A 24,305-nucleotide genomic window follows, 5' to 3' on the forward strand; every position below is an offset into this window, starting at 1 on the left:
CAGATTTGCCCTAAGAGGAAATTGGATAATTGCTGAGAATGGTAGAACAATACTCCTAGTAACAGTATTATGTTCACAAGGCTCTGGTCACCCTTTCTAAATACATCTTTAAACTGTCAGCACTTAAGCAAGGGATAGAAGTAACACTGTTAGGAAGGACAAGGACAAGCCATAAGAACTACATTACTTTGATTTTAAAAGCAGCTTTCGGAGCAGATTATCAGCTATTGTAAATCAATAAATCAGCACTGTTTTTAATACAGCTTTTGAAGTTTATACCAGTTCTTACTCTAAAAATAGCACCTCAGACCTTCCCATTTACATCATCTTAAAACTGTGCTTTGGGGATATTCTACTGGAAAGAAGGATCTATTTTTCTAACAGGTTACTTGCAAACATAACCCAAAATGTAACAGCCACGCTATTCCCATGCCAGCCCTGCTAATGGATTTCTGCAAGTTCAAGGCCTGCATACATTGTGCTTTGGAAATATGTTGGAGTGCTGTCAGAAATAACATCTCTACCACTGTGCCAGCTCAGGGAGAGTTACATGCGTGCCACCCACAAGTAACTTGGTTAAACACCTAGCATATCACACTCAGTTGTTGCAAATCCACTTAAGTGGTAATTTATGGTAGCTGAGAATGCAGCCTGCTGTGTTTCATATTAAGCCTAGCCCTGTTAGCAACACGGCAATCACTAGCCTTCTCAGGAAGGGGCTAAAATATTGAGGCACCAGTCAGAGCCAATATTACCTGACATCAGCACTACTGACATGCAAGGAACAGGGGAATCCAGCACCACTGGATCAGCAGGAGACAGCAGAAGCAGATGAGAGAATGGTGAGGGCAAGGTGAAGACTTGCTCTGTACCAGCTGGCAGGCACAAGAAGAGACACACTCTGGGTCCCACAGGATGCTAACACAGGACACCAAAATCAGGAAATTTCAGAATTGCTTTAGTCAGACTGCAAAAATGGCATGCAACTATCAAAAGCATTAGAAATACCCAGAAAAGGCTACAATTGCAGCATTCTGCAGATCCACATAGACTTGACTGTTGCCACAACTGCCTCTAGATTTCTCAGGGGTTCCTCAATGTCACAAACTGAACAGTGACATCCTCTGTGGAGCCAAATGCATACAGGTCACTAACTCCATGCTAGAGTTATAAAATAAAAATTAGCTCTTGTGAATGTTGAGACCGTTACTGTTATGGATGGGTTTATTCTAAATGACAGAAACATTTAAATAAGTGCATAACAGTTTCCCCTCCAAAAGTTGCTACATCAGACATTGCTGACTCTTAAATTATAGTTTGTCAGAAAGTAGACTTTCCAGTCACTGCTCCACAGGAGCTAGCAGGGAGAGTGATAGCATTCCGAAGGATAAGCCACAAACACTTAAGTGAGCTACAGTCAAATTTTATTAAAAACAACACAAGTCTTTAGAATTACAAAGAATTAAACTTTCCACAGCCAACAGCCCAGGGGGCTTGGGGGGTGTGTGGAGTCAAGGCTTAGTTTGTGCAGTAGCAGATTCGACTCAGTGTTCTGGCATTTTGGATGCAAATGCTCACAGGGTTGCACTAGTAGAATGGACTCTGCAGAGAATAGATATAAAGACCTGACTGTTGAAGGGCCTCATTCGTGCACTGGTGAGAAGCAAGTTCAAACCGAGCATTAGTAACAAAGAGGCAAACAAAGAGCAGCCGAGAAGGACTGAAGCTTCAACAAGAGAGCAGGGTATGGAGTAACAAGCTTCTGCAGTGGGAAATAAACTAAAACAAAAGGCTGGTTTGGAAAAACTTTGGCACTGGAAATAACAGGACACATGTACACAGATTTCTTCCAAATGGCTAGCTAACCACTGTCGCTTGTAAAGCTGGGCACACATTGTGTTCTGTGTTAGTGGTTAACCCGCAGCTGACTGAGATCCACCCTGCCTGTGAGTGCATGAAGAGGCATCTACCAAACAGGCTGAAGGAACAATGCTTAGTAACAGCACATTTACTTGTGGGACTTGCACCTACAATTAAATTCAGGACCAGAAGCACAAGAGGTATGAACATGGTCCTTCTGAGTCTGAGAAAAGAAGCCTCTGTGTGAGCAATTACTTCTCAGCTGCCATGTGAAGCACACTGGTGCATCCTTTTCAGAGACAGCAGCTCAGGAACAGTGATTGTCCTTACCACCACCATCACACACCTCCTCCCTTTTCTTTGCAACTTTGTCATGGAAGGCTGTGAATACACTGAACTATCAGCCTGAGGTGGAGGTCTGGAAGTCTTCCATAGACTTCAGCAAGCTATGCAGCTGGGTAAGAACTAAGCATCCATGACTAGAAAATTAGTACGTATCTACATAGCAAAGGATGAGTCCAAGGCACTGCCCAGGCCTCCCTGTTCTACACTCCAGCCTTTTTAATGCTTCTTTGAGTTTACATAATAATGTAAATTACAGGTTTATTCAGAACAACATGACCTGCACTGATTGACACTTCTCCCAACTAAGCAGTGGAAGCCCAGCTGTCATGGCTTAACTCAGGATCCACCACTAAACTGTCAACAATACTGTTCTCCATTTCCTCCCCCTCCCACCCAGGTAGGGAAAGGAGAGAGACTTTCTGGATTGAAACCTAAACCAGGACACCAGTACACAATGAGTGATGCCAACTTGGATCGCTCCCGGGGTCAGGAGGTGACCCTTTTCCTGCCACTCAACGGTATTGCCCAGGGAGCAGTTCCACCTGAAGTGAAACGAGCTGGCCAGGGGCAAAACAAAGGATATGGCAGGCTCTTATGTGGTGTGGCAAATCCTCTGAAAGCCATTGACATTTTAGGAACTAATCCACTCACTCTTAGTAGTGACATGCTTCAATCTTGCATACAAACCACACAACAGTTTCCCTCTTACCACCAACCTATATACAGTGATTTTTCTCAAAATAGGATGCATTTGTCAAACTGCCTAGTCTTTGCCCCTGAACGCAGTGAGGATTAAGGTGTGAAATTCCTATTAGGGCAAAGGGATTAGGCTGTTGCATTTACATAAGGATTTGACACAGAGAATCAGTGGGTGGAACCAGGCCCTTTGTGAGGGGCTAATAGCTAGTGTTTCAGGAGGGGGAAGCTCCTCCTTCTCAAATGCACTTAAAACTTTTTGCACAATGCTGCTTCAAGAGGCCAGTTCCTTCTTGATCCCTTCACTGATTGCTCTAAACCGTAAAGCATGAGCCAGGGGATTGCCCTGATCATTTGTCTTGATACATTTACATCTGAAGCAGCAAATTGGAAATTAATTGATAAGAAAAAATGTTAGATTTGGCATCAACAAAATCTATGTAAATACCACACAAAAATATCTGGGAAGCACCAGCTCAGGAATGAAAGCTATCAGAAGTACCTGGATTAGAGTGACAAAATGTTTTCAGATCAAAAAAGAGACTGCAGCTCAATCATGTGTTTTTAACAAAGAAAAAATACCTGGGTTGCTGTCTGTTCACTAGAAAGGTTCATGTAACACGCAGGCACATGGGCGTTAAAAAGAGGTCCAAAACCCCAGAGTGTTTCCTGCAACACTTGCTATTACAGCTCACAAATGTGAGGCACTGAAATCCAGAGTCCTCAATTTCACAGGTCAGAAGATCAACCAACTTAGTCCATTCCCTCCACATGCTAGATTTAGCACTGTGTTGAACAGGTATGTTTCCACTTCACTTTGCATTCCTTGATCTTTCTTGACTTCAGCCTTAGGCAGAGAGTGGCCTAAACTCTCAAAAGGTAGTTTTATTTCTTGCTACCTCAGGCCAGAAAATATACAAACCAATAACACTTTCTGGTCTTAAGTTAAGAGCAGATTATTTTTAGTATAGTCATATAGCTCTTTATCCATGTCAGTGTACATTTCACTAGCAAACTCTAAATATTTAGTGTTAGGGTTTACCTGTTTGGTTACTGCACAGCAGCTTGCATAATTAAACTACCCAAAAGCATAAAATTCATAGACCAGAATTTGTATATTATTATTATTTATACCTGGAATAAGAAAAGTCGTGCAAAGGCAGAGGTTACAGCTTCTGTAATTTAGGAATATACACACTGGCCACTATTAAATATAGTAGCATTAATAAAAAGACCCCAGCTTCAGGCACGGCCAATTTCTGTGCCTTTCCTCTGTTAGTGCTTAGCACTGCTCCTCAAGCTCTGCAAAGCACTCTCATGCAAACAAACTTGCAGGGAGCTCTTCACATGCTTAAATGCTTTGATGGAGTCAGCGCGCTCAGCACTTGGTACCACTGAGATCCACCTGAAGAAGTCCTGCTACCGCAAGGTCCAGCCAGCCTGACCCTAAGTAGAAAACAGCTAAAACACCAAATCACTTAGGATGACAAACTACACAGGAGTAGACATGAGAAGCCAGAATGTCTTAAAACAGAGGTCTGTACCCAGGATCATTAAATCAAAATGCTCTGGAAATTATTAGGTTTTTGTTGTGGTGGTTTTTTGTTTTTTAAATCTTGCACAAAATCTGAGAAGGGACATTATCCTCTGAGGTAAAGTCATTGATAGCTGTTTCAGAGATGAGACCTCCACAGCACATGATTATTACAAAGAATAAACAGGCAGGGAGTCACACAGAGTTAAGGAACAACAATTAATAAATCCAAACACATAGTCTCACATAAGGCATTTCTTTAAGACCTGGTAAGAGTCTGCCTAAACCTGAAGTGGAAATAGGGCCTTTTAGTTTTGTTCCTGCATTTCTGAAATAACAGCCCACTTCTGCCCTACCCTGCCACTTTCTTGACTTACAGAGAAAAAGGTAGATGTTAAAGAAGCCACAAATAGTATCTACTGGTGCTCCCTTTTCTATTGTGTTGACTTTGATTCAGCTCCATGCAATTAACAGGAAAAAGAGAAAAACAAAATTATCCCAGCTGTTTGTGGCGGACAGACCTGGCCTCCCAGCTGAGAGCTCTTTGTGCTGCTGAGAGCGTCACCAAGCAACCAGCCCTTGCAGCTGCCAGACTACAAAAAAAGAAGTGAAAGCCTGACTTATGGAAAGGAAGCACATGGGAAGGTTGGGACTGAATCAATCTCCGCTTTGTCTCCTGCCTAAATATGGCACCAGATACAAGAAGAGATCACCCTCAACGGATCTCACCCGCTGAGAGGGCAGAACCCGGACACTTACTTTGTTTTAGAAGCCAGACCCCTGGAGTAGTAAACCTAGGTATCCTATACATGGTATCTGGATGCAATGAAAAGAAGAAGGATTGAGTCTCTTATGATGCTATTGAGACTTAATATTCTTCATCAATCTTAGCTGGTGGTCCAAAAAGCAGCAGAAGGTGGGCCACAATACAGCTGCCAGAATGACTACATTGTCCCAGTTGTAAGACAAACCCACATATAAGTCAAGTGGAGGTGAAAAAAGATTGTCTGATAATTGAAACAATATGGCAAGGAAAGCAAAACGAACAGGCAAATCCCCATGCACACAAGCAGGGGTTGAATAAAATGTGAGGAGGGAAAATGGATATATAAATGAACATTCAAGCTGTGCTCCATGTTTTACTGATTGGTATCGCAACATTAGCTGTCAGAAGACTGCTAGAAATGGGTAACACATTCTTCCTGCAGAACCTAGGCAGTCATTTGGAAAAAAAAGACTAATATTATCCCTGACCTATGTCATCCCTCCAGCTCTCAGAAGTACAAATAAGCCTTATAAGTGGGTCATCTTCTGTTTTACGAAGAAAGAGCTAAAGGTGTGTGAAAGCTTCTCAAATTTGAACATTAAAGACAAACTGACAAAATCATTTCAGCCTCCCTATGTGTTTAAATGTGTCAAGGCACATGTGTCTGTAAACACCAATTAATTGCTCCAACCTAGGTCATACACCGAAGCTGAATCTCAGATTCAGGCCAGGAGCCCCGAGACCCACTAGTGCTGCCTGAATACCTGAAGCACAAAGCCTCCCATCTGTGACCTAAGGTAATTCCTGTAGCAACTCCCTGATGTCTTTGAGAGAAGGAAAATCTTTGGTGAGCCATGGTTAGAAGTTAAAAAAAAACAACAAAACCAACACACCCCCCACACACACAGCACAACAAAAAACCACACCCAAACCAAACAAAAATCACACAAAAACCCACAAGAAAAAAATCTGGTTTTCACCAGTATTAAATATTACAAGATCTGCAAGTTAGTGCTTGGTGTGTTCACTCTCAGCCCAACTATTTTCCTCCTTCCTTACTGTCCATTTCACACTAAATTAAACACTTCACACATGCAACTGGAAACAACTCAAACAATAAATATCAAGATTCAATGACACTTTTTCCAGCATCTCTCATAGAAAAAAATCGCTCTGCCATATCAGCGTAAAATGGAGCAGTTCTGGACTATTTGGCACTCAATCACTACCTGCTGCTGAGAGCAGTGCAAAAGCTTTATGAAGAGGCTCATGATATGGACAAAAATTCAAGGAAAAGCAGACATTTCAAAAGCTACTCTCCATTTAAAACTGCAAGAAATTCCAAGACTGCCAAGATCTGTTGCCTTACAGTGCTAAAAATAGCATTTGCCAACAACACTTGTCAAGACTCCTATACAAAATTCAGCCAGCATTACGGCTTTCATTGTGACTGTGAAACATACACATCATTTTGCAACCCTCTGTGACAAGGGTTGTCTAAAAGGAAGGAAATCCCCAGTACCATTTACTTTCAAAGTATTAAAATTCACTAGAAGCAAAAATATGCCTCATCTTTCAGCTGGTATTAAGAAATGTAAGTTCTTGTTTCTAATCCATTATGAAGGGCTTTCAAGTAGGAAAGAATAATATTCTTAGCTCCTAATGTTGGCTATCTAACTTGCCTCTTTGATACGCTTAATTTACATGTAATCCTGCAGCCTGCCAGCAGTTGATAAGGTTCCTGATATGTGCACATTTGAGAAAGAGAAGTTTAGTCCTCTTACTGCCTTTCTGGAGAGCTCAGCCCCACGATGGAAGGCTGCTCAGGTTTAAGGTTTCAAGCAGATTTTTGCTTTTCTGCAAATGCTTCTCAGCATTTGTCCCCAAATAACTTATCTACTAGGTTTAAAATTCTTTATAAAGTTGAAATGGCTGCACTGCATTTTTCCTTGTTTCTATCATTAAAATACTTAAACTCCTGTAAATACTAGGTGCTATGGAAAAAGGATATGAGTGAAATTTTTCTCTCCAGTCCAATAATACTATTTTGTGGATTAAAAAAGCACAAAAATTACAACATATCAAAGAAGTGGTTGGCAGAACTTACAAATCCTGAGTTAATGGCTAAAAAACACACCTGACTGGAGAATGGACAAGTGTATATCCATGAAGAGCAAGACTTCAACAAGCACTGTATTTTGTGACCCTAATGCAAAGCACAGGATCAGTCCTTGGAGTTTTGGCAAAACCATTTCAAATGTTCCACAATGCAGTGGGAAGAAGTCACCTGCCTATAGAAAGGGCCCTGTAGAGCTATGACTTCCCTTAATATCTTTGCATAACTAGCCACACCTTGGACCTCCAAAGGAAGTTAACTTGCTGGGTGCCAGGTCAATCCCATACTCCAGCCACAGGCAAACTCCCAGGTTCACACCTGCAGGCACAAAAGCACACCAAGGCTTAGCAATCATGAACAGCCATGTGAGCCTGGGTGATTCAGCACTAAACACTCCACAGACTACACACTAACCATTTGTAACCTATTTATAACAATCTGCATCAACAAAATTGTTATCAGGCTTCTGCATGAGCTATCCCACTCTTTGTTGCTTGAAGAGAAGTTGCAGAGGGCTGCAGGGCAGCAGTAACTGGAAAAAAAAAATCTTATTTACTTCCATATTCTGAGATATTGGTGGAGATGTGAAGCAGAAAGGTAAATGTAATCCAAAAACATTCTTAAAAGTTATTCCTGTCTGAATTTGAATGTGTACCATATGCTTTAGCATATTGTTTTGATTCTGTGCTAAGATATTCTTTCCTAGCCTGCCTCATCAAGATCTATCCTCTCCACAGAATAGCTTTTTTTAATTTAAAGGGTAAGCCTGAGTAATATCTACTACTATGTGCCTGTTGATAAGTTTCTCACTTTTCTCCCAACTTTATATTTACAATTCTTTCATTGTCTTTGCCAAATACTTCCATATCCAGATCACTCAATAGAACAGTAAAAACCACTTGTGTGGTTTCTTATCTGTGATATTTTCTCTCCTTATCACTATTCATGTTCTGTAATAAGTTATTGAAAGAGTCTTTTCTTACAACTTTTTGAAGTTAACATGTTCACTGGCTCTCCCCTATTATTTGGTCTGTTATTCTATACTGAGATATCATCAAGGTGAAAGGTTTTCTTGAGGAAATTATATTTATTCATAGGTCATTATACCATGTTGTGTATTTAATGACTTTCACTTTAACTAATTTATATAGTACAGATGCTGAGTTGCCTACTGTGCTTCACCACCAGAACTACAGCGGTGGACAGGTACACCCATTGGTCACCATTCCTGGCCTCTGTTCCTCTTTCAGCAACATTATAGGCATGAGGGAGTGAGGAAGGGTGCGAGAGGTTATGAGCACAGGGGTACAAGCAATACCTTGAAGCACTGCTTCTTTCATAGAACCATGTACACACCACAAGATGCTTTCCTAAACCAATTCTTTCCTGTTCAGAGAACCTGAATAAAAGACAGACATCTGTAGCCATAAGCTGTTCTACCAGTAGCAGAGTTGCACAGCTAGGTGTGTGGTGGTGGCTTGAACTGGTCCCTCACAACCAGGGAGTGACGAGCACAGTACGGCAGCAGCAGAACCAGCGCTGTAGGCGTGGCAGCTGCAGGGGACCCAGTACCAGATAAGCAGCACAGAGCAGATGGTGAAGGCAGGGGAGCACGAGTTAGGAGCCTGGAGTCCTGCTCTCTCCTTCTGCCCTGCAGGCTCACTGGCCGCATAATTATTCCTGTGGAGCAAATAAAGCTGGTTGTGTTCATTGTCCTCCAGATAACAGACCTGGAAGACTGGAAGGACTGACCTCTCACACCAATTCCATCTGAAACAAAATCCCCCCACACACCCTTCTAATGAATGGTGCATGTTATCTTCCCCATGTCTGGTTTTTGTCTGTTTTCCTCATAACTAAGTCACATGTTTGGGGAAAAATAGAAAAAATAATCAGGAAAAAAACCAGGCTTTTTACTTACACCACTAGCAAAAAACCCTTGATCTGTCTTTCAAGATAGAAAGTGAGAGAAAAGCATCATGAGCTAAAAAAATACAAATGTCCTATTTATTTTAGATTATGTGGATAATTTGAAGACTACTGACAGCAAGAACTGCATTTATCTAGACAAATAATTTTAAATAAGGAAATATTTCTGAAGTGGAGTTAAAGACCCCAGCCTTTGGTTTATTAGAGAAGAACAAACAATAACACAACTTGAGGCTATCAGAGCACAATAGTCCCCGGGATTCTTTAACTAAAAGGAGAGTTCAGGTTGCTTAGAAAGCAAGTTGAGCTGCAGAGCTGTGTTCTGCAAAATGTACTGAAACTGATTTCTACAGATAGGTACATACACATATATACTCATACACTCCATGCTTGCTGTTAACCAGGAAAGTAGAACTAAGTCTATGAGTTCAGAAAGGACTGGCTGGCTGTTCACAGAGGAGAGGGTGTGTCTTACGGCTTGAAGCAGGGAATGCTCTGCTATTAGCCTTGCTTATTTTCCCTATTCAGTTTGAAATCATAGCTAAGCAAATCTCCAGGAGCAGACCTGCAATTCCAGCTCGGCACGCTAATCAATTTGCTGCAGCCTGAGAAACCCTGAGCACAAGCTGGAATAGCCTCAGCTTTCATGGCTTGTCTTTGCACTTCCTCACATATGCAGGCCTACCTTAGCCAAGTCTGAAAATCTGGATGGATTCTATCCAGCTTTCTCCTCAACTCCTTTAGACATACTTTTATTGCACACATTTCTGCGCCAGTATCTTTTGTCATCTCTGGCAGACCTGAGGACAGATGGAAGCTGTTATCCTTTGCACATGAGCAAAGCTGTCACTCCTTCCCTTACTGACCCATAGATACCTTTGAATGCCACTGGCATCACATTCAAAGGACATGATGAGGAGGCTTCTGACAAGCTCTTATTCTTAGTTTGGGCCCTCTGCAACATGGATTAATTTCCTTGGCACTCAAGCTCCATCAAGATGCATATACTGTAGGCAAAAAAGGAATAATCACTGGTTCAGTTCCATGGGCAGTTTCAGGGACAGAAAAGGAGACAACACTATTGTGCTGAATGATCACTCTGTCACAGTTGTTTATGAGTGCCTGTTACTAGGCCATGTGCCTTCACCCACATCTAGCACAGGCTCTTCCTAAAGAACGGTCTAAGTATGAGCTGTGTCATAATTTACCTGCTTCTGAATGAGAACAGCATGTTGACCAAAGGCCTGTAAGAGCTGAGAGGGGAAGCAAAGAAGTGGCTTCAGGCAGGTAAGAAGCAGAACTTGCAGCAACATGTGGAATACAGCACCTGCTGCCATTGGATTCTCAGGGTGTCTCATACTGGGTAAACTCAGTATTCACACAATCTGTGAGCTACTACAGGTAAGGAGAGGTGAGAAAACATGCTCTACATGATGCCACTCACAGCATAATCTGGTGCACCGGAATAACCAAGACATTTCCCCATTGCAAAGAGGGAAACTGCATGTATTTGATTATTGTACATGATCAAAAATTTGAAATAAGGCATTGACTAGAGTCCATGCATTGAGGTAGGTGCTTGCTCAGAACACAGTGTGACCTGCTCCCTTTTGGAGCAGGAGGGACTCCCATTCACACCAGTGGCATTTCAACTTGAGCACCAAGGAGGAACTAGAAATTTAGTTTTGTGTGCCAATACAAACTAGGAACAGACAAAACTACAAGGCTTTCTCGGCCTGTCTCAGCTCCTGATACTCAGCCTAATTTCCCTTGCTCATTTTCAGAATATTTATTCCTAGATAAACCCTCTGGTGCTACCATGAATAATTTTCTTCTCTCCTGGGATTCAGAGTGAAAAGGGAACATGTCACTCTGTATGACAGAGAACTGCCAAAATAAAGATGCCAGTGAGGACTGAATTTTTAGCATAAATCTCTTTCAGGGTGTGAATAGCACCAGGATTCAGTAACAGAGGCCATGTATTTCTAGGTCACCAGGTCAGGTGTGACTGCATCTTTTAATAATTTTGACAGCTGGCCATGACACAAGTAGCAGGTGTTCATGTGGATCTTGGTCAGTACATATCTACTAGCAAGCCTTTTGTCTCTTGAAGATGAGCAATTTTCAGAAAGCAGTAGTACAACTCTGGAATCTGCTTCTGGACTTGGAGCCTTAAGAGGACAATAGTACTTGCAGGACAACAAAATGCCAAGGAATACACACTGCCAAAGCCCCAGTTGATGGCAGATGAAAGCACAACACCCCCTCCAGAACTTAAAGCAAAAGCAATGGCAAACTCTCAGTCAAAGTTTGCAAGATGATGGTCTCCTCCACGGTCTCTCCATGCTCCACACATGCCTTGGGCAGTGGAGACCCCATGATGGCAGCCAGGTCAGTCTCAATGCTCCCAGGAGAACAAACCTGACCACGACTTTAGCTGCTGAGGTCAGAATGCTTCTGCTTTAGTAAGTACAGGAATTAGGATTCACAGTGCTCTGGAGAGGCCCCTTTTCACCCAGATTCTGTGACCCAAAGACTTAAGTAAACAGAAATTAATTAGCATAAGGTTTCTGAATAACATCTCAAAGTCTCTGAATATTTTATCATAAGTACTTAGATATACATTCATGGAAGCTTATTCATTCTAGCAAATGATAAAATCCTTAAGGGATACCTGAGGACTAATTGGTTTTGTCTGTGTCAGTGTCTAGTCATTACATGAATCAGACAGTGCTGAATTTCCAGCTTAGACAAAGAGCTCCCTAAAGATAGAGAACTAGGCTATGTTGTCTGGCAGTCTAAGCACTTGGGTTCAGAAGTTCTTCAGCCCATATATTATTACTACCCTTCCTTGCATTACATGCTTGCTGGAGAGGAATAATCTCATGCAAACACCCTCAGTCAGAGCAGTCCGCAAAAGCAATGAGAAGGAGTGAAGCCGGGGGTTAATCCTCACCCTGAGAGATCCATCAGGGGAGGTGGCTGTAGACAAAGACCCTGCCCACACAATTCCTCTGCTAGGGCTTAAAACCATGACCTGTTCTCTTAATATCAAAAATGGGAGATTATACAAGGCCTGACAGATCTCAGCAGTTAACAAGAAGCAAACCAGAGTTTTATTGCTACAGCTTTATGCAGCAGGGATGATGGGACTTGCTTCTCTCCGGTGGGCACCTCTTAGCTGCTGCAGAGCCTTTGACAGGAGGCAGGCTACGAAATACCTTCACACCCATCTCCTGCTCTTCCCTCTCATTTCCTCTGGGGCTAGATCTTTACACCAGTAAAGCTTTAGACAGCTTTACACCAGTGTATGAAGTTGCTTTCTTGTGTGGTTACTTCATTGAGTTTTTCAGTATCCAAAAGAGCAGTCAATTATGAAATCTCAGAAGGACAAGGACTTTCTGACATCCTACCCCTCAACATGTGAAATAACACCAAACAATTTGCTTGCTTTATAACCTTGAGCCTCATGCCTCAGGGTGTGAGTTAACTATCTCTAGGACTCTGGAGGGAATATTTTCCCTCTGATCTTTCAACAATGCAAGGTATATCATGGAGGTATTCACCTTCTTGAGCATCAATTACAGATTATAGCTGTTGGAGGCATATGTATGTTTTAGTACAAACGTTGTTCTATGTCCCATTGATACAATTTCATTAATACAATCAGTACAGCTACTCTGGTCATAGTTTTGTCCACTGCTAGCATTGACACTTGAGCAATGAAATTTTTACTAGTTTGTTTCCAAATACCAGCTTAAAATCACTGCAGAACCTCCAAAGTTTGGTTGGTTTCTCTAGTGCAACATCTAATGTGGCTTTTTACTAGTAGTGGAGTACTAGGAACTGCTGCTTTATTGACTGCTTTGTTGACTTTGATCTCAAAGTCCCAAGCTTTAACATAAGCTTAGTCATCCTGCTTCTCACTTCCCTCTGCAGCTGCTGCCCTTCTTCAAGGCAAGTAATCTAAAGTGACACAGCAACTTCTTTGGACAGGAGGGGTGGGCTGGCCTCCCAGGCATCTGCATCAGCTTTGCAAACAGATGAACTTCACTCATCACCTGCCACATGATATCCTTATCAGACTGCTAGAGGGGACCATTTTATTAAGACTAAAAATTCTTCTGGGAGCACAGTCTCAAATGCCCTGACATATGAAAATGCAATTTCAACTGATGAGGCAGCTAATACTCTACTGAAACAGTTTCTGGGGTAAGTAAAAGCCAATGAATAGCCCATGTGACTTTTTCCTGTACTTGAAGATTTCAAAGTCCAGAAGAGATCATTGCATGTTATCACGCCTAAAAGCACATACAGTTCCCTTGTTGCTGACCAGAAGATCTCTGCCTATCTGGAACTGAGCCATACAAGCTCTCTCTCCTCTGAACAGCACCTTATTCTGCTTATTTGGTTATGCTAATTGATGGATGACAGAATGAGGTATTTAGTTAATTAAGACATGGCAATACATCAGCTGGAGAAAAAGAAGGAATTCCATACCACAGAAAATATCCTAATGTTAAAGTACAACCGTTATAACATGCTTGATGAATGGTCACCCCAGAGTATCATCCACTCAGCCAATTATCCAAAAAAAGGATTGATTTCTGTTACTGTATCTCTTCATATACTTACTGAACAACCCAGACTTTGGAATAAAGACAGCGCAGGAAAAGAGAAGCTCACCAGGTACAGAAGACATTAGCTTTTAGAGGTCACTTCTTAAAAGCAGGAAAAAAGCAGACAGACAGCACTTGCAAAGCTAGGTGCAGAAAGCAAAAGATGGACATTGGGCTGCAAGTAATGAAACAATCTTTTCCAGAAAAACTCTAAGATACTGTACACCATGGTGAGAAGAAGCTCAAGGACAAACAGGACAGTAAATCTATACAACATTGGCAAAGTTCAATTCATACTACTGCATTCAAACTATTTAAATTCAACTTCATCCACAGTCTCAAATTCTGTTTTCTAATTTGGTTTATTAACATAAGGCAGAAACTGTCATAATGTATTTATAACTTAGCCAGTGCTCCCAGTCTGATGTGGGACACTGGATATAGCTAAGAGTTTAAAAAGGATAAAGAATCAACCAAAACAGCTTTTTTCAAACATCATCCACAGATCAGACCAAATTCGATCCATTAACTATATATATTACACATCTCAACACCATAGCAGCTGAGGTAATGAAACTGTGGGTTTGAATACTACAGCTGGATTTGATACACTGTAGTGTTTGTTTAATGCACTGAATTCTTTGACTTCTACCATTGTGGCCATGAAAATTCAAATGTTAAATCTTTATTGTGATTCTCTGTCACAACTTATTTTTGGCTAACAACCTGAAACCCCTTTTGAGTTCTAGGGTGTCCATCAAGAGCTTATGCTCCAAAGAGAGAAGGAGATTGAGTACAGACAGAAAAGGCATTAGAGATATGTGCAAGACCAAGTTAAATAAACTACTTAAACACAAGATGTCAATTTAGCAAATTCAAAAGGGCAGTATTTCTACAAACAACCAAAGACATTAAAAGAAACAGAACTTCCTTTAAAAAACCTAACCTCACTGTTGTTTTGAGTGTTACATGTATTCATACACGCCCCCCTCCAGCTCTCAAATTAACTGCATTCTCACTCCAAATGCAGGTCTGCAGTGCATAGAAATGTAATTATTTACACACCACTCTATCATTGCTACTACTGTCTGTACTTCTAAGGTGTGATGATTACTGATGAGCACCAGGGAAATGCCTATAAATAAAATAATCATCTCCCCTCATTAAGTTACAGCTCACGGACTGAAGAAGGATGATTTTCCTTTGTACACTCCTTTCATAAAATTTATCATTTCACAACAGAGTGAGTATCTTGCCTCTGATGACACTCAAAGAGACAGACTGTCAGGATTCTTGTCAGTATTTCAGCTTTGAGCAGCTTGCATTTTTGCATTAATATTTTCTCCTGAAAATGAAGTACTGTTTTTCAGAATAAGGCATTCAAGCATCTCTTTCTAATGTCAGAATCAGACAAGCAAAAATCTCTAAAGTCATGTCAAAAGGTCAGATTTTATGGAGCAGTATGTCATGGAAACCCTAACAGCAAACACTGCACCCCCAGCTGAAGCTTCCAGCTCTAGTTTCAACACCAAGAACACACATAGGTGGACCATTCTGAGTAAACTTAGATTTAAAAAACAAATGTGGAAGGAAAACTTCCAGTAAAAACAAAGCCTTGGAGAACCAGGTTTGCTATTCAGGAGTCTTTAACTGTGATGCCACAAACAAACATTCCATTATTTTCAAGTCACAAAATCTCACTCTTTTCTATAACTGCAATATTGCATGTACATTTCCATACAGTGAAACTCCCATTGGTGCCTCTAACAGAATGAAATACTGGATTTCATAAAATGGTGAGTTATAAAGCCAAAAAAACCCCAACCCAAGTGATATCTTTACTCAGACTTTACTGCAACCACATTTCTACAACAAAAAACAACGCTGAAGTTGTCAGGTTGCCTGAGTCAAAACAGTGCCTAATTAAGGTACCAGTCGTTGTGCAGCTCAGAGCCTGATATGAGGAAAACAATGCTGCCTTTTATTTTTTATTTCCCAAATCCCCACTTCAGAATTAACCCAATTTCACAGGCTGGTACAGTCACCTGGACAGGAGTTCTGTTCAGTTTGTGGGCTGATTTGGTCCTGCTCTTCAGTCAGAGATGGAATCACCACATCCTCCTGTAACCAGCTTAAAGGTGGAGAAGGAAACATTTGGATGGAAGCTCATGGGGCATCCCTATTTCTGCACACAGTTCAATACAATATCTCGTCTCCAAAATCCTGGCTGTTCTCAAAGAACTGAGGCATTGTACTGTTTCAGCTTATTACCCTAATTCAGAACTGAAAGGAACGGGACTCTGTGTCAACATGAGTAGGCAACTGCTTTGGGGACAGATCCATCTATTAAACCTTTCTAAAGCTGCTGTGGTTCAAAACGCATGGTCCTGTGCCCATGCATTATTTTCTCAGTGAAGATGGATCATTTAACTCTCTCCTTCCTCTCTCACCAGCCACTTCCAAGGTTTCCAGTACATCACACCCTGTAGAGCTGCTTATTTACAGCATCCCACTGTAAATATCTATTCTATTCTACTGTACCTGTCTAGCTGAAAATTCAACCACTCACATATAAATTACACATCTTATGAAGAAGTAGTGCTGCATTGAGACAAGCAGGAAGAAAAGCTTTGACAAGAAGATGAGATTTTTGTGAATCTGAATTTAGAAGCAGCCAATAACTAAAGTGCAAGACAGAGGTCGAAACAAAGCAAGAATGTCAGGGAGGTCAGCATGACATGCTGCTGTCAGCTCCTAGACACTGCACCTGCACTGTGAAGTACACTTTATAAGCCTATATTTGGGGTTGGAAGGATGAACACTTTAATATGTGAAGTCTGCATGTTAGTTGGACATGGTGCCTAGTATGGTATTTCCTGGCATGGTATTTCAAGAGCCAGTACTTGAACAATTTTGCTCAGAGATAGAAAAGAGGTAAAGCAAAAGCACTGACCCCTAGAATAGCCAGTGTTCCATCCCTACTCAAGATCTGTGCTTCCTCATTTCAGAGTCTGGAGCAAAGAAAATAGTGACAAAAATTAGACCATCCCTCAGTTTCAGAAGACACAGAATTTCCCTTGAAGAATCTAGCTCTTCCCAGTCCCCAAAGTTATTCTCCATATTCCTTTAAGGATCTTCATAGTGCAGTATGAAATGGCTTGTTGCTGTATAGCTGCTAACAAGAGACAGATGTTTCTTTCCGTTCCAGGAAAACGTAGACATAAAGCACATTATGATGACCCACTAAATATTTGACACAAATCCCTTTCTGCATGTTCTCTTTGTGCATTTAGTGAAGAAAATGCAACAGTTCCATGCTTTTCCTGCTAATTACTGAGCTAGACAGAAGAGCATGCTTGGATCAATTACTTTATCTTAGCAAGCAAGGAAAAAATCAAGCAACACATTTTCACTTAGTGAATCTAAAGCTTATGAATTCTTGCAATTACTTCAGAGCCAAATCAACTGGTGGCTGTGAGCCCAACTCCCCATGTTATTTATTTAGCTGGTCCGGAAGACACGCACTGCACGCTGGCGTGCGGGACAGAGCATCTGTTTTGCTCAGACTGTTGGCTACATTCTTGATATTAATATCAGTGAAAATTTAGTAACTTAACCACTGGCATGAGAAGTCTGACTTCTAAGATAACAGATGGCAGTGATCATCTCAGGTTAATTTTAGGCTTCAAAATTTTTTTTGAGTCAGCAAAGCCTCAAGATAAAGAAAAAAACCAAACACATAACAACTGTAAAGTCTCCTACCTGTTTTCCATCCAAGGTATACAGCTTTTTGACCACTCCTGTCTCCAGCTTTATAGCTTCAGTGATATCAGTGAGAACTTGCTCAAATGAATGGGCAGTCTTCTTGTTCAAGAGCACACGGACTGCCTTCCGGGGCTTCACCCCGCTGCGGATGATGGTTACCAGCTTGGGACGCACAAAATCTTTATTCTCCTTTGCCTGGGCACTGTTGCTGCTGGCCAGGGACTGAGGTGCTTTCTGGTTGGCAGATGTCTTCACATTGACAGACCAGTTGGGATTGACATTCTTGGTGTATTCCACCTTCTTGAAGAAGTTATCAGATGAGCAGACATAACTCTCCCCTTTTGAAAGAAATGAACACCAGTCTAATTTTACAGTTATTACCAGAAGACTGCTGAAAAAATAGGCACTATACATTTCCCCAATTAGTCATGTCAATCATTAATCATTGTTTTCATTAGCACTTCCATAACAGCTTATTAAAGCACTGTCTTATTTTAATTTTATATTATATAAAATATAACTAGTATTTCCCCAAAGTAAGCAAGTCCGCCATAGCTTGCATCAGCAAAGACCTAATGCCACTCTGTCACATGAACCAGGGGTTAAAAAAGGTTGAGAATTATAAAAGGTGTGCCTGAAGACGCAACTAAGCTGTCTAAAAGCTCCTCAACACAAAATTCATTTAATCATACAAATTATTCTGTAAATTTGCCAGCTTCCTCTCCATCTTCACAGACTTGCTACTACTTCAGTCTTTCATCCCTTGCCAAGAGGATATCAACATTCATCCACAAAGTACCTTTTGTGTCATGCCTGAAAAATAATGAAAATCTGGTGCTGAGCAGTCTGTACCAAAAGTGGCTTTGATAAATCTAGCAAGCATAACAAATTCTCTTTGCTATAGTGTCAGTGGTTTATTAGAGGACAGAACTAATGGCAGCTGAGATAAAACACTACACCAAATACCAATGCTTGCCTTTTTTTGGCAGATACCAACCAGAAATACATTCAATCCAAATTTAGATATGGTAGAAAACGGTGACATAGTCTTGTTAATAATTCACAAAAAGGCCCTGCCCTATCCCATCCAAAATTAGTTTCAAGCTTTGTCTGTAATTTCCAGTATCCTATCTAAGGGTTTAAGAGCATGTGAAGTGTTGGAACATATTTTCCATTAATAAGTTCTATGTTTAAAAGTAAGCAGAAGTGTGTTTGATAGAGTACTCTAACCCTTAGTTTCAGCTGAATCCTTTGAAATTCTTCAGTGGTCACCATAGCTGTCTAGTGTTTACAACAGCATATGCTGAAGGCAATAGTGGCATGAAGGCAATATTCTCCTCCCAGGCTTTTTTTCCACAAATATGCTATTAGGTAGTTGTGCATATATATATATACACACACACTGACCTTTCAATTTATGCTCACAGTCACAAGTAGAAAATGTAATCTGCCCCTTCTCACTTCCTTTCATTTAACCCAAACCCTAAAAAAACTTTTATTGAATTCTAAAACTGAACAGAAATTTGCTTAGAGTTATACTTCAGAACAGCAGTTCAGAACAACAGCTTTTCTCAGCATCATTTCTGCAGGTATGGCAGTATGGCACCAGGAAAGAGAAACTTCTCTTTCCTTCTTCTGACCTAAATATGTAACCTGAAGCTTTAACTTAATCAAAAAATCCCTTCAACTGATGTCTTCCCAAACTCAGTTTATGGCCATCAAATTATAGCAAAATTATTCAAGCTCCTTAGTGAGGCACATTACTGTACCATTTGCCAGCCAGCAACACATGCTGTTTCACTTCCCACAGTTGAATTTTACCCAAACCTTACTATGAGCTGGTAGCAAGATTAGGTAAGCATGAACTGAAGACTTGTGAACTTTCCAGCTTTGGACATGCATACTGTGGCCAGAAGATCACAAAAAGAGAGAAATTGTATGGGCAGAGCTACTATAGAAAGAGGAGTGGTTTCTTGGTTTCTCTGCTACATCTATGCTAAGCCTACAATGAGAAATCAAGGTGTACAAGTGTGTCAGTCAAAGAAATAGAACTGAGAGAAGCTGCATGGTTGCAGAAGACGTACACAGCCTAACAGAAGAGAAGGGGAGGAAGTGGATAAGAGTTTGTCAAAAGCAAAAGGAATAACTCTGGAAGTATATTTCTCCCCAGCCCTAAGCATAAAAATCTGTGCACAGATACTTTCAGGAACACGTCTTTAGACAGCGTGCAACTGTGTACATGTGCAGAGAGACAATTATAAGCCACAAGAAGGTATGATGAGCAGCCTTGTCATTACTTAAAAAAAAATAATCCCCAAACAGCAGCCCCATACATTGGGGGTGGGAGTTAGAAACATCCTGACAAGATCCAGTCTGTAGCTGGACACCCCATCATAGGCATGACACCAGTGCTGACAAAGACAGCATTTTTCTGTGCAGTGCCAGGTCAGTGTAAGGTGCCCTCTGTGCACTGTGAAGCCAATACCCTGTGGGACAATGGGCACTTGCCACCCTGCCACCGTGCTCCAGAGGTGTCACAATTTCTATAGTGCCACCAAACCAGCCAAGGCATTTATTTATTCCTTCCATCCTGCCCTTAGCAATGGATGGACTGACTGTAAACCTCTGCCCTTAATTCATGATCAGCATATTTGCCATTTGAAGCCACAGTTTGTATCACACAATTACTCTTGCTACAAGTGCATTACATGCTACTGTGCTACCAATTTGACAGGAGCACAAAGTGATTATTCAGCTCCTAAGGAAGGGATGATCCTAGCAAAGATAAGGTCTGCCTTAGAGAATGTTTCTGGGAGAAACACTAAGCTCAAGATGAGCACTAACCCTTTTACAGCAGCTCCTTGTGACAATACTAAAAACAACAGGCTCTGCTTTCAGAAAAAGTTCCCCTTTCTCAGCATGCACTAGCAAGTTTTCAAGTATAACGAACTGTGGGCAGAAGTCTTACAAGAGAAATCAGGAAAGCTGGATTGAGGCCATTTTGAAAGTGTTCCTGCTAACAGTTATTCCAAAAACAGTCTCTGTGGGCTGCAGTCAATTATTTTGGTTGTAAGCTCTGCTGTCACAAAGTTGAGATTGTGCTACTGCACTCCGCTTTCATGTGTCATGGGATTTACTATGACTTCAATTAAGCAGACTTAACACCTTACACAGTTCATTACCTATCATGCTAAAGTAGGCCTTTCGTTTCAAATGAATTAAATTCTTGCTACTTCATGCATTAAGAAGAACATTCCTTTGCCTCAAGACCTACTCCACCATGGCAAAATGAACTTCAGAAGAGCTTTCTTTGGGTCTTCCAAAGGAAACTATCCCATGAGAGAGAAGCACCTCTTGTTCTCTTAAGAAAGTGAAAGAAATGCTTGATTACCAAATTGCCTTCAAAACCACATGATGCCCATAAAGAATTTACTGGGACACACCAGTCCTAGTGTGACAGCCAGGATGAACAAGCAAATAAACCAGAACCACATGGATAAATTGTTGTACTGGATGCATTTAACCAAGCTGTCATACAATCATAGAACTATTCAGGTTGGAAAAGACCCTTGGGATCACCAAGTGCAACCATCATCCCTACTCTACAAAGCTCTCCCTTAAACCATATCCACCAACACCACATCCAAATGACCCTTAAACACATCCAAGGATGATGACTCAACCACCTCCCTGGGCAGCCTATTCCAGTGTCTAACCACTCTTTCTTTGAAAAAATTTTCCTAATGTCCAGTCTAAACTACCCTTTTGCAGCCTGAAACCATTTCCTCTTGTTCTGTTGCTAATGACCTGTGAAAAGAGACCAGCACCAACCACTCTTCAATAACCTTTTAGATAGTTGTAGAGACTGATGAGGTCTCCCCTCAGCCTCCTCTTCCTCAGACTAAACATTCCCAGCTCCTTCAAGCATTCTTCATAAGATTTATTCTCTAGGCCCTTCACCAGCTTCATTGCCCTCCTCTGTACTCACTCCAGCACCTCAGTTATCTCTCTGGAACCGAGGTGCCCAAAACTGGATGCAATACTCCAGGTGTGGCCCCACCAGTGCTGAGCACAGGGGAACAATCACCTCTCTGCTTCTGCTGGTCACACTATTTCTAATACAAGTCAGGAATACTATCAAGACAACAGCCATAGAAAACAATGCCACAGGTTACCAAGACCGCATTATTGGACTCCATAAATTTCAGTTTTTCCATGCAAACTGGAACACAAGCACATTGGGTGGAGATTTCAATAGACTCCCTAGAAATGCCTCAAGTCGCAGCACACACCATGCTCTACACAGCTCCAGGGTGGAGTCCCTCTTATGACTGCTTTAAACACTCCTGGATAAGATTTTGGAAAATATTTCCCAGAGCTTGACAGGATACAAAAAGCTTGGAAACACTTTCCAGAATATCTCACACAGCCCAAGAACACTTGCAATGAAACCCCACTGGACAAAACAAAATCCTATTCAGCTTTTTCTCTAATGTTTAATCTGATGCAAGAAAAAAATTCAGACAAGTAGCCCAGCACAGGACAAGGGCATAAACCCACCCTCAGATGGGCCCTCTGGCCACAACACAAGGGGAGCTGTGCCCTGCTCTAACAGCCTGAGCATACCAGGAGCTCAGAAGGGAATTCAGAAGACTAGTGATTCTGGATCTGAAGACCAAAAGGGTTATTTCCAAGTTCCATTTCATTCATAGCACACCAAGTGGTTTTTGTTCACCTGAAATGTCTATCTCAAGAATGTTGGTATTGTGCAGAATCACCCTTTAACCCTCCAGAAGTACATTCAGTCTGCACTGTATAAGCACATTTTGAAATCACACAGAAGTAATCAAGTGTTTAGAACATGTGAAATACCAGTAATTCACCAGCTTTTGCAGTCAAACTACTGAGATGAGTCTCTGATGGCTTCTTTTCTTAGGGTCTGCTTTTTACTAGAAATTACCAGTAATAAATTAGTCACATAATGGCAACAGGAACTGGCTTAGTTACCCTCAGTCTCCAACCAGAAAGCTAAATTATAGGGCAAACATAGTGTTTGTGTATATACTATTCTTGTATGCCACAGAATTTTGAAATTGTTTTTCCATGCATGTACCTAGCAGAGAGTTATACCAACACCCGAGCTAATAGCATAATTTACCATAAAGTTGGTTCCAACCATGACACTAGAAATCAAAAGTAATGTCTTCCTCACATTGCTTTTTTACAACAGATGTGTAGGTCATCCCTAGAAATGCAGGAACATTATCACTAAACTCTCAATAGCAGCATGAAGATCTACTTTTGCAGTTTCAAACACTGGATTCCTTTGTTTTCACTCTGCTCAGATTGTATTTTCCTAGCTGATGCTCTGCAGAGGACACAGTCACTTAGTGCCACTTCTTCCTATCACGTTTCCAGATACCATTTTGGCAGAACAAAGCAAGAAGCCAAATTCCAGCATCTCCTGCCTCTACCTTAACCAGTAAAAAATATTTCCAAGAATGAGGTATCCTCTTTATCTGCAGCAAAACCTAGTGAAAAGCAGGTATAACAACTAAAGGTTTCTTAACTTCCCTGACAAAAAGCAGGAAAAGTGAATAAATAACTGCATTTTTCCTGAAGATTTACATAAAACCAAAGACAAGCAGGACTGAGAGATGCCATTAGATAAAGCCTGTGGCCATATTAAGAGAATGAAACACGGCAGAATCTCTAAAATTAAGGGAGGCCACACCTCCATTTGACAGCTGTAACTGGGCTGAGAATAACTCCACTAGGGCTGCATCATCTCTCTGAAAGGTAGCAATTTCTTCCCAGGAAAGCTCCTGTATGGAAACCAATATTTATTCAGTGTGTTTGTCCCTACAAAGTATTTTGGGGAAATGAGTATCCCACTTGACAGATAAGGAATTCTAGGGAGAAATCCTTTAGTCAAGGTCACACAATGACTCACTGCTGAGGCTACCCCTGCAGCTCACACACTCACATCCATTGTCTTTTATTAAAGGCAGAAGCCTTGTGGATTTTCTGTAGTCACTAGATCAGCCAGGTCATCTGCTTGGAGGAAAACAAGGAACAGGGAAGAGCAGCTTCCCCCTTGAAACAGAGCAATCAGAATATACCAGATTCAAACAAAGAATGGAATTCCTGAATTGCTCAGGGAAGAGAAAAAGCAAGGTGGCTGTGGATGTCCTCTGTGCACCCCACTTAGGCTGTGCCACCAGCAGAGCTTTCCAACAGCTATGCCTTGGGCAAGGAGGCAGGACTGGCCATGTAGCAATTTCATCCTGAGGGTTCCCCTGGCAGTCCCTGAGAAAGGCAGCACCCATGGTAACAGCCCACTGCTGCAGAGACAGCTCCCCAGGCACAGACAAGGCTGCAGTTGATCTCCACGGGAACAAATCTGCACCCATAGGCTACGTCCCCTGGACAGAAGGATTGATTTTTGACTCTTCCTTCATCTCACAGACCAAGTGACACTCATCAGAACAGGTACACTAACACCCTCGTAGATACAGGGGTATGCTCAGACCTGCCTTGAGCATCCCCTGCACACAGACCTGCAAGGCAGGGGATGCCATCCCACACACCCCTCAGATCTACCACAGGAACCCCCACCACACATTCCCTTTAGAAACATGCCCCAAATACACCCCCTTGCACCACCACCCCCCC

At 41.5% G+C, this 24,305-nt stretch overlaps 1 protein-coding gene across 1 annotated transcript in view; it reads right to left on the reverse strand.

The window, feature by feature from the left end:
* The window catches only part of DCX (doublecortin), a 64,557-nt gene that overhangs the window by 37,050 nt on the left and 3,202 nt on the right, over positions 1-24,305 (reverse strand). The window contains exon 3 of the mRNA XM_009997149.1: positions 17,628-17,968. Coding sequence (XP_009995451.1) covers positions 17,628-17,968 — 341 coding nt within the window. The remainder of the gene's footprint in view (positions 1-17,627; positions 17,969-24,305) is intronic.

The sequence above is a fragment of the Chaetura pelagica genome, unplaced genomic scaffold (genome assembly GCF_000747805.2).
Source record: "Chaetura pelagica isolate M959 unplaced genomic scaffold, ChaPel_1.0 scaffold344, whole genome shotgun sequence".
Taxonomy (NCBI): Eukaryota; Metazoa; Chordata; class Aves; order Apodiformes; family Apodidae; genus Chaetura; species Chaetura pelagica.